At 42.3% G+C, this 17,561-nt stretch overlaps 1 protein-coding gene across 1 annotated transcript; it reads right to left on the bottom strand.

The window, feature by feature from the left end:
- Positions 1–9,719: 9,719 nt before the first annotated feature.
- On the bottom strand, positions 9,720–15,563 carry bambib (BMP and activin membrane-bound inhibitor homolog (Xenopus laevis) b). Its single transcript, XM_017702479.2, has 3 exons — positions 14,410–15,563; positions 12,091–12,363; positions 9,720–10,579 (listed from the first exon to the last, which is right to left on the bottom strand). The coding sequence occupies exons 1-3, from the start codon at positions 14,483–14,485 to the stop codon at positions 10,158–10,160; spliced, it is 771 nt and encodes a 256-aa protein (XP_017557968.2). The 5' UTR covers positions 14,486–15,563; the 3' UTR covers positions 9,720–10,157.
- Positions 15,564–17,561: the final 1,998 nt, after the last annotated feature.

The following is a 17,561-nucleotide window of genomic DNA, read 5'->3' on the forward strand; positions in this document are numbered from 1 at the left end:
GGCCACCCATGCTAACAGATAAGAGAACCACCATTGTGTTATAAAAACAGGCCACTTGTGCAGAGTATAGGGTAGCGGGCAAAATGTTTGGAGTAAGCGTAGCAGCAGTTCATTGTTTATACAAATCTTGGTACATTTGTGCATTTCATTGTTGCTTTTCCATCCAGTATTGCATGTATATTGTTTTCATTGATTAACTCATGCAAACTGTTAGTCTCATCATCATTCCAAACATACCACACTGGACAATCCTCTCCTGCTATGTCTGATGGGTGGAATGGAATCATGTGACTCACGGCTTGATACATCATCCTTGGCATCAGAGACATCCACCACCAGCGCTGTGTGCGCAGAGCACGCACCATCAAGGACTCCTCCCACCCCAGCCACACACTGTTTAACCTCCTCCTATCTGGGAGGAGACACAGAAGCATTCAGACCAGAACCAGCTGGCTCATGTCCAACTTCTTTCTCTCCACCATCACCTTGCTGAACTCCGCACCACTCCACTAATACTCATACTTGTATGCTGCACACAATATATATTTATTTATTGTCCCTTGCATTTCCATACAACAGACTGTTCACTGTATACAGAATATAACACATAACTGCTTACTCTAACTGTACGTAAGATACTCGTACCAGCACAACACACACAAACACACCACCACCATGTCAGGGTTACTGCAGTGCTGAGAATGATCCACCACCCAAATAGTACCTGCTCTGTGAGGGTCCATGGGGGTCCTGACCACTGAAGATCAGGATAAAAGGGGGCTTACAAAGTATCAGAGAAACAGATGGACTACAGTCTGTAATTGTAGAGCATCAAAGTGTACCTATATAGTCGTATCTATCTATCTATCTATCTATCTATCTATCTATCTATCTATCTATCTATCTATCTATCATCGTTTATTAAAAAAAAAACCCTTTCCATCACCCTTACTCACATTTCAGCTTAATACATGGTAAAAAACTATTTTACATTAACTTCCATTCAAAGTTAAGAAAGTTTTTTCCTTCCCATGTAAAGTTACCACTTTGGAGCTGTAGGTTTTGTTGTGACGTTGACAATATGCTGCATGTACCTACAGTTCAACTTAAGCTTGTTCTGACCTAAGATGTTTTCCGCTCACAGGCCTGCAACTGAAGCCACGACGCACACCGACGGTGGGCTGAGGGGAGAAGGGCAGTGCTGTTTTTATACACAATGTTCCTCTAAATGAAAGGCTTCTCTGACACGTAGACCATACTCAAGATGCCATTACAATCACAGCTCTACTTTTGCGGCCAGCAGCTGCCTGCTGCTGTTTAGCAGTTAGCGCTTAGCAGTTAGCCTTTGACAAACTGAAACGTGGTTATTTAGCCCATGGAGCGGCCATGCGACATGGCTCCGCAGAGATGTCTGTCATTTTCAAAAGCTTTAATCATCGTCCTGAAAATTACAGTTATGAAAATCACTCCCTTCGCTTAAACAGAGGGCAGAAAATAACCGGCCTCGCTGCAGTCGGGGTTTCAGGAGCCTTCAGGCTGTTTATTATCCACAGACAACAGAGCAGGAAGATTGTTAAAACTGTCTGGGGGTTAGGGCCGAGATCTTACCAGATATGGCGAGACGTTTTCCCTTTAATTTTACAGTCTGACCATGACGCTTTTGTGAGCGCTGCTGATACGTTTGTGATAAACATTTGAGGTGTGTAGGACATTGTATAAACTGCAGGCCTGTGTTCCTGGGACTATTCACTTGGCACAGTATAATCAAAGTTTTGGACAAGTGCTATAAAATTAGCTTCGTTCCACGGTATTCTGCATTAAACAGTTTAGACTACGTTGTATATACATTTACTTGCCCTCTTACAGTTTATGGTAGTAGGGAGACCAGCCTAAAGGTGCTTTTGATTCGTTAATATAAGAAGAATATCAAGTGCAAAGTTCAACTGCAATTTTACTTTGTGACATGGACCACACAATGCTTTAAATAGAACTGTGACATGTGCTCTATAGTTTAGTTACAGTAATTGCAATAATTAGACTTAGTTTTCTATAATTACGCTTAGTCTTCTGCTGAAATGGCGCAAGCCTGGATCAACGCTGAGTGAAACCTGGTAGTAGGCCTTGTGCAAATGGGTTCAAAATGCTGACTGAGCTCTACTCAGTCACTACAAACATTAGCATTGTGGTGAAGTATTTCTTCCACTTTGGCTATGATTTACTAAAGCGTTCAACCATCTAAAGGGAGCCAAATGAGCATGAGAGTGTGTGAACGCTTAATATTTAACATGTTCCGTCCATTCGTCATGTCCGTGAAATGATATAAGGAAAAGCATGAACGCAACTCTTCGCTAAACCTGGGCCTTTGAATGGGTGTCATGTGTCAGCAGTTGAACCAAGCAGCAGGCGACTAAGTGCTTCCTGTCTGTCAGCAAGGTTTGTGTAAGAGAGCAGAACATAGGGTGAGAGGGTGGGGGGGGGTGCAGAGAATGCTTCCCTGCCATATTGGAACTGGTCTATATTATCCCTGCCCCCACGTTTCCGTCGCTCTTCTAAAGCTACCCTTAGCTTCAGAGAGATGCTCCCTACTGCTTATTGTCTGATACATTTTAGTGCTTTTAGCTGCAGACAGTACCGTAGAATAATTCATATTTCCCAAAGATTTCTTTGTTGTTACATTTTCCATGGATATCGCAATATTAGCATTTCTCACATACTGCCATTCCAGCTAAGAATACATGGACATTTTAATGCAGTTCAATGCTAATTTATTTAGCACTTCATATATCGAAAATATATATAAAATATATCACGAAAATATCCCACATAAACTAACAAGCTTCGTCCAGTGGGGTAGTTCAGAGGCTTTAGCAGTTTTAGCCTACAGTTTGAGTAGCTGGTGTGTTGAAGTTTAATAGTAGACTTACTAAAAAAAAAACAGGTGTTGGTTAGTAGACTTACTAAAAAAGTAAGTGATACTTTTTTAATCCCACAAACGGGGAAATTCCACCTCTGCATTTAACCCATCCATGAAGTGAAACACCACATACACACTAGTGAATACACACACTAGGGGGCAGTTAGCATACTTGCCCGGAGCGGTGGGCAGTCCTATCCACAGCACCTGGGGAGCAATTGGGGTTAGGTGTCTTGCTCAAGGACACCTCAGTTATGGACTGTCGGCACTGGGATCGAAGTGGCAAACTTCCGGTTACAGGGCCAGTTCCCTAACCTCCAGCCCACGATGTGGTGATTTTTTTTTTGCTGTATGGACTTCAATTAGAGGATCGCATTTTGCTTACATGTCTAACCGTATCCTTATTCACGCTTATGTGAACCCACCCTGTCCAGTAGCCTAAACTCTGGATGTCGATGGCTCAGCTGCTGTGGTTAGGGAAGGCTGCCCCCTGTGCCCTTTAAGAGGGCGCTCCCCATGCGCCCCTGCATTAATCCACATTCCTCTCACTCCAAGTTCAAAGTGCACACTCGCTCTGTTGATCAGGCCCTGCACAGGCCAGGGGATTTGAGCTTTAGTGAAGGATGGATGGCAGAGCCCTCCCTAAAAAGCTCCCAAATCCACCCCCCTTCACACACCCCAACCACTCCACACCACCCACCCAACGCACTACTCAAAGACTATGTTCTCACATGACCTGGTGAAATAGAGATAATGGCTAAGGGGGAGGTGTGCATTTTGGAGTGTGCTAGTGCTAGACAGCCTGTCAGGATCTTCATAAATGAGCTAAAGAGGCATCAGTGGGTTTGTGAATCTTTTCTTTCTTTCTTTCTTTCTTTCTTTCTTTCTTTCTTTCTTTCTTTCTTTCTCTCCTCCTAACACCTTTTCTTTGTTTTCAGTTGGACTGGATTTCTTCCAACTCTGAAGCCTCTCATTTAGAACACTTTGATATTATCTGGCATGTTGGAGCAGGCAGACCGTTTCGCCACACCAATGGCAGAAGACTTCCCTGCACGCTGAGGGAATAGTTCGGTCAGGAATGCTAATGTTGCTAACAGTGAATGGAAGTGAATTGCGAACAATGGCGAACTGTGACTACTAGAGCAGGGGGAAAATGTCAAAACTCGATCAAAACACGAAGAATCTCACTTTCGTGATGATGCTAACGTCTGCCAGCATCCCTACGAGGTTCTAGTAGTTTGTTAGTCCTAAGCTAAAAGTCATTTGCAGCTAACATTTTCTGGCAGCTCTGGATTAAACACAGATATCTGAAGCTTTTAAAAGATTCCATGTTGACTTGAAGCTTTTGACAGACATATATTAGCCTATGTTGTACATTGTAGCAGTTCCATAGTGACTCTTTCAGTAGAGACGCTGCTATAAAGCCGATGCTGCCGTTTACCATTCGTTGCAACACGTTGATTAGCCTGCCATGGCCAGTTACCTCCATAGGACTTCCAGAAGGCCTGGACAGGGGTTGTCAACCCAAATGTTAAGAAGAGCCATTTTGTCCTTTCAACAAAAGTCAAATCACCCTGGGAGCCACATTTTATGTCCATTTATTTAAGTAATATGTGTCCGTATGTGCTAATGTACTAGTATAGGCTAAGAGTTCTAACTGAAAATGCAGACTTACTTTATGCTGCTTCAAGATTTAGCTATATCAACCGCAGAGGACAAAATAGTCCTGACTGGAGAATTTTCCAATTGGCATTTCAAGAATTTAACCCTTTTGTTTCCATCCAAAACTTAGTGTGCAGAGTTTAAATACAAGCATGACTGTATTGAATAAAAATGAACAAAAAATATGACAATGTATTTTTAGCTCCCAGAACTCATTAAGCCTATAAGGCACTGAGGGTTCCCCTATAATTGCAAGCAGTTAGTGACATAATGTTAACTGTTGGTTACAGGCTTCCACTCACTGTTAGCCACGTAGCTGTTAGCATATCTGGTCAGGCCACCCTTTTAAGGCACATATTTGAGATTTCTGCAAAATGCTTGACTACGAGGTCTTGCTTATGACATTTACATTACATTAGCCTGACGCTCTTATCCAGAGCGACTTACAATTTGATCATTTTTACACAATTGGCCTGACTGCACGTCTTTTGGACTGTGGGAGGAAACTGGAGAACCCAGAGGAAACCCACGCAGACACGGGGAGAACATGCAAACTCCACACAGAGAGGACCCCGGTCGCCCGGCCGGGGAATTGAACCCAGGCCCTCCTTGCTGTGAGGCGACAGCGCTACCCACCACACCACCGTGCCGCCATTTTAAACCAAGCACATGTCATGGTCAAGCTCCAGCACATCTTACTTATCTGTTGAAGCATTATAGCCTGGCAGACCAGGCTGGCTGACTGCAAACTGATCTCTTACAGCTCAGTTGGTGGCAGAGCATTTTCTTATAGAGCTACTGAGCTCAAGAATAACCTTCACGAAAAAAGAATGGGTACAACTTTTGCTATACTACTTGAATGTTTTTACAAAAATGTACACATAACAATAACTCCGACTTCTAAGGGTTAAAGCCTTGAAAACCAATATCTAAAATATATGTGAGCCTCCAGAAGGAGGGCCCTGTTATTACTGTCAGAAGAAAATGCCCGCTGCCCCGTTTTCCTCTCCGGCTGTAACCATAAACCGCTAATTCATCGAGCTGGAGACCAGGGCTTGGGTCACTACTGTTTCAGAATGGAACTACACAGGAGCAAATTTATACAAAGTTAAAGAAAAGTGATGTGATGTTTGGCTTGTTAGGGCCAGGTTATAGAGGCACTCTAAAAACATGTAGTCCAGTTAAAGGAGAATTCAGTTGATTTTTTTCTAAATTGTTGCATAATTAAATAGTTCAGATGTAAATTCATTCAGGGTGTTTGATGTGAAATGAGACTTAATGACTTAGAATTAGTATCACCACTGCTGTGAGCAATATGGAATATGCTGGCTGATGGCTGAGACCTTGTTTTATGTTGTGATTTTGGCCCAAAACATATTTTTAAAAACATATTTATGGTGGAAAGGTCCATTGTGGCATTGTGCGGCAAAGTACTCCGGAAAGATTACAGATTTCACACTATTTTTCCATCTTCAACATTACATGTAAAAAGTCATAAGACTCATTTTGGATAGTGAATAAAATAAAATTTGTGTTGTAGATATGGTGACCCCTGGTTCCCATTAACCACCACTGTAAAGAAATCTGAGTCTGCAAGTTTCTCCAGAATGTGGCTTGTACAAAAGCTATGGAACTTTATGTTAACATATCTATGTTTATATTTTGTGTTATGCAAATAAATAAATTTGAATTATGCACTAAGACATGGAGAAAAATGCTATATTGAAGCGTGTTCTCTGTAAAGGATGTTTTGTTTTTTTTTAATTCCCAGGCCAACATTCCTTGGCCACACCACCACCCCCAGTAAAGGATGTGTTAACTTACTTTTAGTTAGAAAATCAACAAAATGCGATTTGCACAAGGGTGTTCAAACTTTTGCATATGACTGTATAGCTAAGCTACAGCCACAAATGAATGCTGGTACATGCTGTAAATTCAATTAAATAGCATTTACATTAAAAAACGTGATAGTTTTTCCAGTCATTTCTGTGTTCGGTGCATTTTTCTCAATAATTCTAAATCAAATCATGATGAAACGTGAGATTTACCACTTTAGCTAAACATACCTTGCGATTTTCTCCCTAATTTAGTTATTTCACATTGTACCTGCTGGCTAGATCTCTCCTATCAGACGCTGCTACCAAGCTGGTACACTGGAAGCTACACGTAAAACACATGTTTCCTCCAACACACGTGAAGCTCCAGCATATCTTTTCAAACCGATGCTAAGAGAGAGAGAACCCTGCTAAAAAAAAGGACCTTTAGAAACTATTAGGGATTGAAACCTCACAGTTTTGCTTTCTGGTGGGAATTGGCTAGATGGTTTCCAGTAGAGACCACAAATGTCCTGTAGAACATCTTTAGATCCCATTAGGAAACCATGAAATTAGAATTGCAATTTGCATTTAGAATCAGCCACTGGTCACCTGTTAAACCATAAGGATCTTTTACATTGTGATATCAGCCCATCAAAAAAGCCGAAACACATTACAAAGCCATCAGGAACCAACAGAAACACTTAATGGTTTCTGTGTTTTGAATGTAGGCAGTAAATCGGTTCCAAAAGTATTGGAAATGGGTCTAATGAGTGAGAGAGAGAGAGAGAGAGAGAGAGAGATCTAGCTGTTTGAGGCTAACTGTGCGTGGCTAAGAGGAGAGTTTCCAGTCCGAGTCAGTTCAGCCTCCGTGTGCCTCCTGAGCCTGACAGCTCGCACACAGCAGCCCCCACACTGCTGCTAATGACTCTAATCCTTCAGCCTGGCTGCAAGAGCCCATGTGTGTTTGTACGTGTTGACAAACCAACACTAGCTACCTCACAGTCTGAATAAGCTGGGACAACATGTCCTCTGAGTCTGCTTAAAAAGAGTTTAGCAAAAATTAAGTTCACAGAAATTCCCCCCCACCCCAAACGGTAATCAGCCAAGACTAAGCAGACCAAATTTCTGAAATGAAAACCAGAGACATTTCCACTTCGGCGGTCAATAAATCATTAAAATATCCAATTTTTGTCTATGACATTTAAATAGGGTATGGTAAATATGGTAACTGTTGTTTTGTAATAAACTACAGTGAAGGCCGACTGATAAAACTGGGTTCTACCCAACTTTGTAAACCGTGTCAGAAAACCATACAGTAGCCATAGTGAGTGAAGCCAACAGCCCAATAGCCAGACCCTAAACACCACCCTGGGGCAGCTCTAGTTCTGAAGAGACAGAGATGGCTGCTATCAACATAAGCCATTTGTCAGATAAGGATGACTGAACAAGTGACGCAGTTTAAATGATGCACTATATGTAGATCGTATGGTAGCTGACTTTCAACTTGATTGTATGCCTGTACAGATCACCTGGTAGTATGAGTCAAGTCCCATGACCTCATCCCAGCTTTTAATCCCTGGGTTACCTCATGTCTTGAAAAGACGTTTGTGGTGATGTTGTGGACTCACTAGCTTCTGGTCGAGTTTTACACAGCAGTACGGTGGTCAGTAGATAGAAAACAAGCATAACACACGTCTGACCATCTGCTCTGTTCCCCAGTTATAACGGGAACATTTCCAGGGACAGATCCAGCCGGGGACCGAGCACCAAAAATGGGGACTGTCCCCAGAAAATGGGGACGTCTGGTCACCATAGCCAAGACAGGTTTAGTGTCTGAAGTTTCCTTCTTTCGTTTTGCACCGGAGCTACAATGCTAATGTAACTAGTAAGTAGGAGCGCACGATCATGAATTTTTCTGGCTAATTTCGAGATGTTTCACAAGCAAGTTGGACGGTGGCCAATTACTTGTCTGATCTTTCTTAGCCTTCATGGCCCACACCGTGCGGGGCAAATGAGCACGAACATTTGTAGCACTTTGTTAGCCAAAGTTACAACATAAATAACATAATTTGCTCTTTACTGGGCCAAACTGATATTTTTTCATTCCTAAATTGAAATTTTCATTTGCCCAATTAAATGAAATGAATGAAAGGTAAGAGGAGACTGTCTATTTAACACAATGAATCATGTACAATTGTGCTACAACATTGTAGTACAACAGTAGCTGGATCTTTTTGGTTATATAAGAGTATATTGGCTGATTGACACGTTTAGAGACACATGTTTGGAGCATGCTGTGCTTCCCTACTAACAAGGACTGATAGTGTATTATCCAACCAATTACCATGGTGCTAATAATCTAACACTGTATGGCGCACTGTTATCTATAAACATGGACAACGGTGCATCACATACCTAAAAACCTGTGGTGATGGGAACCAGGAGTCATGATGACTACAACACCAAAAAAGCCATTTCACATCCTCACCAAAAATGACCAGCGACCCTTCTTTTTTGATATATAATGATAACAACGGTGAAATAGCAGCAGAACCCCCCCCCCAACACACACACACACACACACACACACACTGTTTTTCCTTCTAATGCCCTGCAGCAGAAGCAGATTTAAAAATACGTTTTAGACAAAAACCTCCTCAAGACACAAAACAATGTCTCAGGCATTGTATTCATAACGAATGAGTTAAGTGATCCTCATTAGTGCCACAACGGGGAAATTTCACCTTAGCATTTAGCCCATCACATCACACACTAGTGAAGACACACTAGGGGGCAGTGAGCACACTTGCCCGGAGCGGAGGGCAGTCCTATCCACAGCGCCGGGGAGCAGTTGAGGGTTAGGTGTCTTGCTTAGTGGCACTTCAGTCATGGACTGTTGGCTCAAGGATCAAACAGGCAACCTTCCAGTCACAAGGCTGGCTCCCTAACCTCCAGCCCACGACTGCCCCACTAATGTAATAACTTTCTGTAAAGGAGCATTTAGGGGCATTAAGCTTTTCAGACATCTGGTTCCCATCACCACCACTGTGAACAATTCTAACTGCAAGTTTTTTAACTCATCTTAACTATTTTATTATGCAGAAAAAGTGTTGAATTCCCATTAGTGATGAAATTCTGTGTCTTTGTTTTTTCTTTTTTCAGAACCGTCACATCAACCTTTGCAATAGCACCCACATATTCAAGGTCCTGTGAGGGCCGACATGCAAAATGTCATCCCTTTCAGGCACCGTCTTAAAAAATTTTCATTCAATCAACGAGTGGGTTGGACTTCTAGGACTTATAATAAACAGACAACACTAGACCGATTCCTTATCAGGCATGTAATATTTACATGAGGAAATCTTTACAGGGAGTTGATCTGATCCGAGCAATCGGAAAAGGATGAAAAATTACAAAGTTATGTCCACCTTTCTCCCAAGAGTCATGTCCCTCTTGTTCAGTCTGTAGAAATGTGCTTGTCTAGACAAAAAAAGACTAAAGCAACTCAACCAGTCTCTTTATACAAAAGTGCAAATTGGTAAAAAACGTCTTTTTTTTTTGGAATCCTTCAGTTATTAGAGAGTACCACTACGTCCTCCTCTAGCTTCTAATTCAAGTAAAGTGCTTCTACAGCAGCAACCAGATGGGTAAGGCTTTCAAGTGTCTTGTTTCCTCCTTTTTTCTGCAGTCTGTCCTTTAGAAGGCAAAAAATGTAAAAATAGCCGCAGCTAAATGAGTCCCAGACAGGAAAGGAAAAAAAACCATCAGACAAACTCCAGCTTGCCTCTGCCGCTATACCTCCCCCAGTGGACGAGCGACAGAAGTCTCTGACTGCTCAGGTCAGACTGTCTGATCTTGTCGCAGGTCAGGCAGCAGTTCTCGTGGCCTCCCAGCGGCACCATGCACTCCAGGTCCAGCTTGGCGGTGCCACGGCCTTTGGCCAGCTGCTGGCCATGCAGGCTGTAGTGCAGGCGGGACAGCATCTCGCTGCGCTGCTGTCTCAGCCGCCTGCTCTCGCTCCGCAGCATCCGCACGGCCAGCATGACCAGGAGCACCAGAATGAGACCGCCTGCGATAGGCACGGCGATGACGGCCGCACGGAACCACACCTCCTTAGCTGAAGGAATCTCCTGGACCCGAGCCACCAGGTGACGGCCACTTTCGGCCTGTGGACGACCCCTACGGTCTGTAAGAAAGTGAGAAATGAAGGTGAACAGGTGTTTACAGTTTTCTTAGCATGCATTGAGGTGATTTTAGGCCAATTCTCTTCTAAATCGTGATGTAATCTAACACTCAAGGCGTGGTTGATGTTCAAAGTTTGCTTGCTTAATTCTGTGCTGAGGCTATGAGGCTAATGTAGCTGACAATGAAAGCTTATACCCCACCAGATCCATTTTTATACATAAACAGTTTGTTATGCAAGGCCAGAAACCACATAAACAAGTCTATTCGAGAGTAAACACGTTTGAGACAATAGTGTGATGATTAAGACATGTAGCACAATGCTAATCCCTTACTTGTGAGCTACATTTGCCTCAGAGATCCAGTGTTTTGGCTGCTTGACTATATTTGAGAAGAAACTGTAAATGAGCTTTTTTGGCTGAACTCTTTAAACATCTTTGAAGGGGAACGCCACCGATTTTCCAAAATCTTTGCATAACTAAATGGTTAACGTCAATAAAATCATTCAGTGGTTTGGTGTGAAAAGCTTCATTCTCGAGAAACTTAAGAGTCTGTTCACAGTAGTGGTGATAGGAGCCAGACACCCAAAGAGTTTAATAATATAATGAAATGATTATACATATGCTGCCTGATGTCTGAGACATTGTTGGTGGCTGTATAATAAGGTTTTGGTCTAAAATGTATTGTAATCTGTTTATTTGAATCCATTTATGCTAGAGGGATACATGAAGTGTGTTCTAGGGAAAAACAGCCCCCAAAGAAGAGACTGTGAGCCAGGCCTTCTCGTCCAACATCAGTGTCTGACCTCACAAATGTGCTTCTGGAAGAGTGGTCAAAAATTCCCATAGACACACTCCTAACCCTTGTGGAAAACTTTCCCAGAAGAGTTGAAGCTGTTACAGCTGCAAAGCTATATATATATGTATATATATATATAATATGTGTGTGAAGGCAGACAAGCGAATACTTTTATAAATAAATACACACATATTTACATACATATATATTAATTCAATGTTTGCCAGTGTATTTGTAGCCATGTTGTGTAATATGTTCCTGTGAAGGAGCTTTAAGAGCTTTATATGTGTGTATATATATATATAAGTCATTTTTGGCCATTAATTTAGGTCCATTCATCATAAAAATTATGCAAAATGAGTAGGGCAACACGTATTTTCATACTACGCCAAAAACTGAAAAATGTTAAATGATAAAAAATAAAAAAAACAATAAAAATGGAGATACAAGATTTTGTTCCAATGGCAGTGACCACCACTGTAATCTGTTTTCTGTAAATTTCTCTATAATCAAACCACTCAGAATGACTCTGTTTACATCCTAACGATAGAATTATGCAGAAAAATGGGTGGAATTCCCCTTTAAAGTCTATTTTTTCCCCAGAAATACAGTTTTGCCTGACAGAACCCTATAATTCTACGGCTTTATAATCCAGGCCTACGTAATTCTTTCAAATTACACCGGAGACACATTTAGCATTTAGGAACATGCTCATACCCAGGCCTTCTCCTCTGCTGTAGGTGAGCTCCTGCAGGCCTCTGTAATTGCACATGTCTTCATGACAGCACTCCAGGGTGGCAGGGCCATCGTAGGTCGACTCGGTACGGCACACAGTCCCCGAGTTCAGCAGAGGGTCGTAACAGCCGTGAGAGAGGGGGGATTTGGAGCTTTGGGGGTCTAGGATGCGTGTGAAGCAGGCGTTCAGCTCCGACTTACACATGTAACCAGTAGCCACACAGTGGGGGGCATCACAGTAACACCTAATTTCTCCTGCAAAGGACAAAAGAGAGTAAAACTGAAATACGGCAGTAAAGCGCCCTTCCTTAGTAATGATATATATAGCAATTAAAAACATACCAAAGCTTTTTATTACACAAATCATGGAAGTATGCAGTTTACATACAGCGGCCACAGTGCTGTCCCTAAAGGAATAGATCGCTGTTGTTGGAAGAAAACCTTGTATCTCCAAAATGGTAACTTTACAGGAGAAGGAAAAAACATACTGTACTTTTAATGTAAGTCAATGGAACCAGAATTTTTTCCAAGTCATTTTGAGTCGTTTCTTTAGGTCCACTGATCATGCAATTTACAGAAAATGTAAAGGACAACAGGCGTTTTCAAATTATGGAAAAAACTGAAAAACAATAAAAATGAGGTTTTGTTCCGACAACAGTGATATGTAGGCTTTTCACTTCATTAGCATCCATATCTCCTTATATTGCCGTATGTTTATATCATTTAGCCAAATATGACACAAAACCATAATGCTAGAGTACCACTCTTAAAAAAACCCTTCTTTAAGGGTGCTTTTGTAAATGGATTGGTTCTATTTAGAACCATTTCATGCGTAAATGCTTCTGTGCATGGTAAACGGTTTCTTCAGATTGTTGGAGAATGTTGTATATGATTCTAGATAGCAAGCTGCTCTATATAGCACCAAAAAGGGTTCTCCTATTGTAACTAGCTCTTTCGTGCTATTTAGAACCACGCAACACATTTTCCATCAATCTGAAAAGCCTTTTCACCATGCAAGAAACCATTTAAGCATGAAACGGTTCTTTATAGAACTCATTTCATGCTTAAATGGTTCTTTGCCTGGTAAAATGGCTCTTCAGATTGATGGAAAATGTTTACGATTCTAAATAGCACTCTTTTAAAAACATTGGTTCTATGTAGCACCATAGAACCATTTTCAAAAAGGTGCTTTTTAGAATACAGAACTCATCGTTCTGTATAGAACCACTGTCTTTACAAAAGAGTCAACGTTTTAAGAGTGTATCTAGCACCCAAAAGGATTCTTCTACTGTAACAAGCTTGACAGTGTATATAGAATTTATGGTTCTAACTAACAATAAAAACACTGCCTTCACTAAAGAACCCTGTATAGTAACAAAAGAGTGTTCTTTGGATTGTAACAACAGTGGAACCCTTTTTGGTGCTATACAAAACCTATTTAAAAAGGTTCTATACAGAACCATCTGCATCGTGTTCTCCATCAATCTGAAGAACCTTTTCAGGATGGAAAGAACCCTTTAATCAGGCAAAAGATTGGGTGTTCATGGTTCTTTATAGAACCATTTTCATTACTAGTTCTGTCTAGTACCAAAAGAGTGTTCTTTGGATTGTAACAATAGTGAAACCTTTTTGGTGCTATACAAAACCTTTTAAAAAGGCTTCTACATAAAACCATCTACATCATGTTCTCCATCAGTCTGAAGAACCTTTGGAAAGGTTGATGGAAAGAACCCTTTAATCAGGCAAAAGATTGGGTGTTCATAGTTCTATATAGAACCATTTTCATTACTGGTTCTACATAGTACCAAAAGAGGCTTCTTTGGATTGCAGCAATAGTGGAAACCCTTTTGGTGCTATATAGACCCTTTTTCAAAAAGTTATATATATAGAACCATCTACAGCACTTTTTCCATCAGACTGAAGAACCCTTTCATGATGCAAAGAACCCTTTAATCAGGCAAAGTGTTCTATGAGTGTTCATGGCTCTATATAGAACTATTTTTCATTACTAAAGAACCCTTGAAGACCCATATTTAAAGAGTAAATATTAGATATGAATGTATGCAGATGGATCTTCTGTTCTAGTTCTAGCTCGTAATTATTCGACTTTTCCGACTCAAACAGCCGTTGGTGTCCACATGTAGTCTGACAGAACCCGAATTCTCGAAGCTGTGGTGGGTAAAGTTATATATGACGGTTGTTCCTCTAGTAAGAAACTTTATTTTATTTCCTTTATTTTTAAGCCTGTTATTTAGTCCGCAGTTTATTCAGCGCCATAAACCTCAGAAACAGCTCCCTCACCTCTCGTTAAGAGCACAGCCATCGCGCAAAGCTCCAGCTGCAGCCAAAGACTAACGAGGCTGGGATGCCGCTCCATGGGTTTCCCTGTTTTTCGGCCTTCTGACTTCCAGTCTTCTTTCAGCTCGTCCTGAACAGAGACCGCTCATCCAGTCTTCTTTCAGCTCGTCCTGAACAGAGACCGCTCATCCAGTCTTCTTTCAGCTCGTCCTGAACAGAGACCGCTCACCCAGTCTTCTTTCAGCTCGTCCTGAACAGAGACCGCTCACCCAGTCTTTTTCTTTCAGCTCGTCCTGAACAGAGACCGCTCACCCAGTCTTCTTTCAGCTCGTCCTGAACAGAGACCGCTTACCCAGTCTTCTTCTTTCAGCTCGTCCTGAACCGAGACCGCTCACCCAGTCTTCTTTCAGCTCGTCCTGAACAGAGACCGCTCACCCAGTCTTCTTCTTTCAGCTCATCCTGAACAGAGACCGCTCATCCAGTCTTGTTCTTTCAGCTAGTCCTGAACAGAGACCGCTCACCCAGTCTTCTTTCAGCTCATCCTGAACAGAGACCGCTCATCCAGTCTTTTTTCAGCTCGTCCTGAACAGAGACCGCTCACCCAGTCGTCTTCTTTCAGCTCGTCCTGAACAGAGACCGCTCACCCAGTCTTCTTTCAGCTCGTCCTGAACAGAGACCGCTCATCCAGTCTTCTTTCAGCTCGTCCTGAACAGAGACCGCTCATCCAGTCTTCTTCTTTCAGCTCGTCCTGAACAGAGACCGCTCATCCAGTCTTCTTCTTTCAGCTCGTCCTGAACAGAGACCGCTCACCCAGTCTTCTTTCAGCTCGTCCTGAACAGAGACCGCTCATCCAGTCTTCTTTCAGCTCGTCCTGAACAGAGACCGCTCATCCAGTCTTCTTCTTTCAGCTCGTCCAGACCCGAGACAGTTTTATTCGGCACATCCGGCAACATCTTCAGGTCACATCGTGCGGAGTTCGGAGGCGGCTAGGCTGAGAACGTCTGCCCAAACTCAGCTCGAAAGACGCACTTCGCTCTGTAACACGGCCACTACTGATAAATCCCGTCGAATTAGCTCCTTTTTTGGCGCTTTTCTTGAGGACGAAGACAAAATAAAAGAGAAACGCTCCGCCTGCTCCGCCTGCTCGGGCTCCGCTGAAGGCTCCTAGCATTAAACAGCTACAGCGCAGAAAGCAGAATCACAGCCCAGGCAGGCCCCTCCCACAAACGCGCTCATTGGCTCTCTCCCGCTCGATTTGCATACGACAGCGGGGAAAGGCGCCGCCCCCAGTCCATTGATAAAACAGCACGCTATCAAACTAAAGCGTAAGACGGTGCAGATGGAGGACGAACCGGCCTTATGAAAAGTAAATAAACACGTGTATAATGAGGGAGAGGAAACAAATCAATGAGGAGGAATAAATAAATTAATAAAAAAGGTTGTGGTCAAATTCTGCACTATGTGAACACATTTCTGCACAGTTACTGTCCATTTGCTGAATTGAACACATTGGGGAACTTGCCCACCCCCCACTTTGTTTATTTGGCTAAGAAAAAATATATGTGAATATATACATTATATACACTATGTATATACACCAATCAGGCATAACATTATGACCACCTCCTTGTTTCTACGCTCACTGTCCACTTTATCAGCTCCACTTACTGTATAGCTGCACTTTGTAGTTCTACAGTTACAGACTGTAGTCCATCTGTTACTCTGATACTTTGTTACCCCCTTTTACCCTGTTCTTCAGTGGTCAGGACCCCCATGGACCCTCACAGAGCAGGTACTATTTGGGTGGTGGATCATTTTCAGCACTGCAGTCACCCTGACGTTGCGCTGGTACAAGCGGATCAGACATAGCAATGCTGTGAAGAATAGAAGAATGGATGAACCCTTTTCAAACACATCCTATACAGAGCCACCTACAGCACATTCTCCATCAATCTGAAGAACTCTTTCATGATGCGAAGAACCCCTTAATCATGAAAAGGGTTCTTTGGGTGTTCAAGGTTCATCACTGAACCACTTTCTTTACTAAAGAACCCTTGAAGAACCACCTTCTTTTTTTTAAAGTGAAGGATATTTGATCAGTTATCTGGATAACTTAAGCCCAAAATCAAGCCTGTGCTATAATGTGCTATAAGAGGTAACGGACATTTTAACTGGTCAGTCCTCCACATCGCCAAGTCCACCGGCTCTCACCAACGCTTCCAAACCAAATTGTTAAGATGTAATCAAAGTCTGATGCAACACCTGTTCTTCAGAACCTTCAAAACTATTCAGTGTTGCTGATAGGAACCAAACATCTAAAGTGTTTGATGCCTCTAAAAGCGTCCTGAGACAAACTGATTACAGTATAGAAACTTAACACATGTTCGGCGGGGCTCCCTGGTCCAACATATTACGTGCGAGACCTATTCCCCCAGCTACATTCATGATTCTGGTTATTTGTGTGCTGTGGATGTTTGGTCATGCATTAGTTTCTTCAAGTGACCATAGAGGTGTACCTCAGGGGTACAAACCATTCTCAAAGAGGGCCAGATCATACGGTGTCTAGATACCTGAGGGCCAAACTATTACTCAACTTAACTATTACTACAAATGATGCAAAATATTAACTTGTTCAAAATATCAGAGCATAGCAACTGAGCTTTCTGTGTTTCCCATTACTGCATAAAAGATGCATGAGGCTTCTTTTATTGTTGGACTGTTCATTCAGAAGAGTTTGGATCGATAAGCGCTTATAATAAACAAACTGAGTAACAATACAACGTTTGATGTATTAATCATATTCCTATGTGTGTTTACTTGTTGAAAAATATACTCTGTGAGAAACTAATTCTATACATTTTTGGTTGGGTTAGATAACGGGTTAAAGATATAGATTGAGACCCTTATTAGCCCCACAATGGGGAAATTCCACGTCCGCATTTAACCCATCCGTGAAGTGAAACACCACATACACACTAGTGAGCACACACACGCTTGGGGGCAGCGAGCACACTTGCCCAGAGCGGTGGGCAGGCCAATCCGCAGCGCCAAGGGAGCAATTGCTCAAGGACACCTCAGTCATGTGCTGTCGGTTCTGGGGATAGAACCGGCGACCATTCGGTCCCTAACCTCCAGCCCATGAGTGCCCCCTTAAA

Source organism: Pygocentrus nattereri, chromosome 19, assembly GCF_015220715.1.
Source record: "Pygocentrus nattereri isolate fPygNat1 chromosome 19, fPygNat1.pri, whole genome shotgun sequence".
Lineage (NCBI taxonomy): Eukaryota > Metazoa > Chordata > Actinopteri > Characiformes > Serrasalmidae > Pygocentrus > Pygocentrus nattereri.

Coding starts and splice junctions, on each gene's coding strand:
- bambib (XM_017702479.2), bottom strand. CDS start 14,485: ATGGAGCGGCATCCCAGCCTCGTTAGTCTTTGGCTGCAGCTGGAGCTT. Junction 12,364..14,409: donor GGCTGTGCTCTTAACGAGAG/GTGAGGGAGCTG, acceptor TGTCCTTTGCAG/GAGAAATTAGGTGTTACTGT. Junction 10,580..12,090: donor CAGCAGAGGAGAAGGCCTGG/GTATGAGCATGT, acceptor ACTTTCTTACAG/ACCGTAGGGGTCGTCCACAG.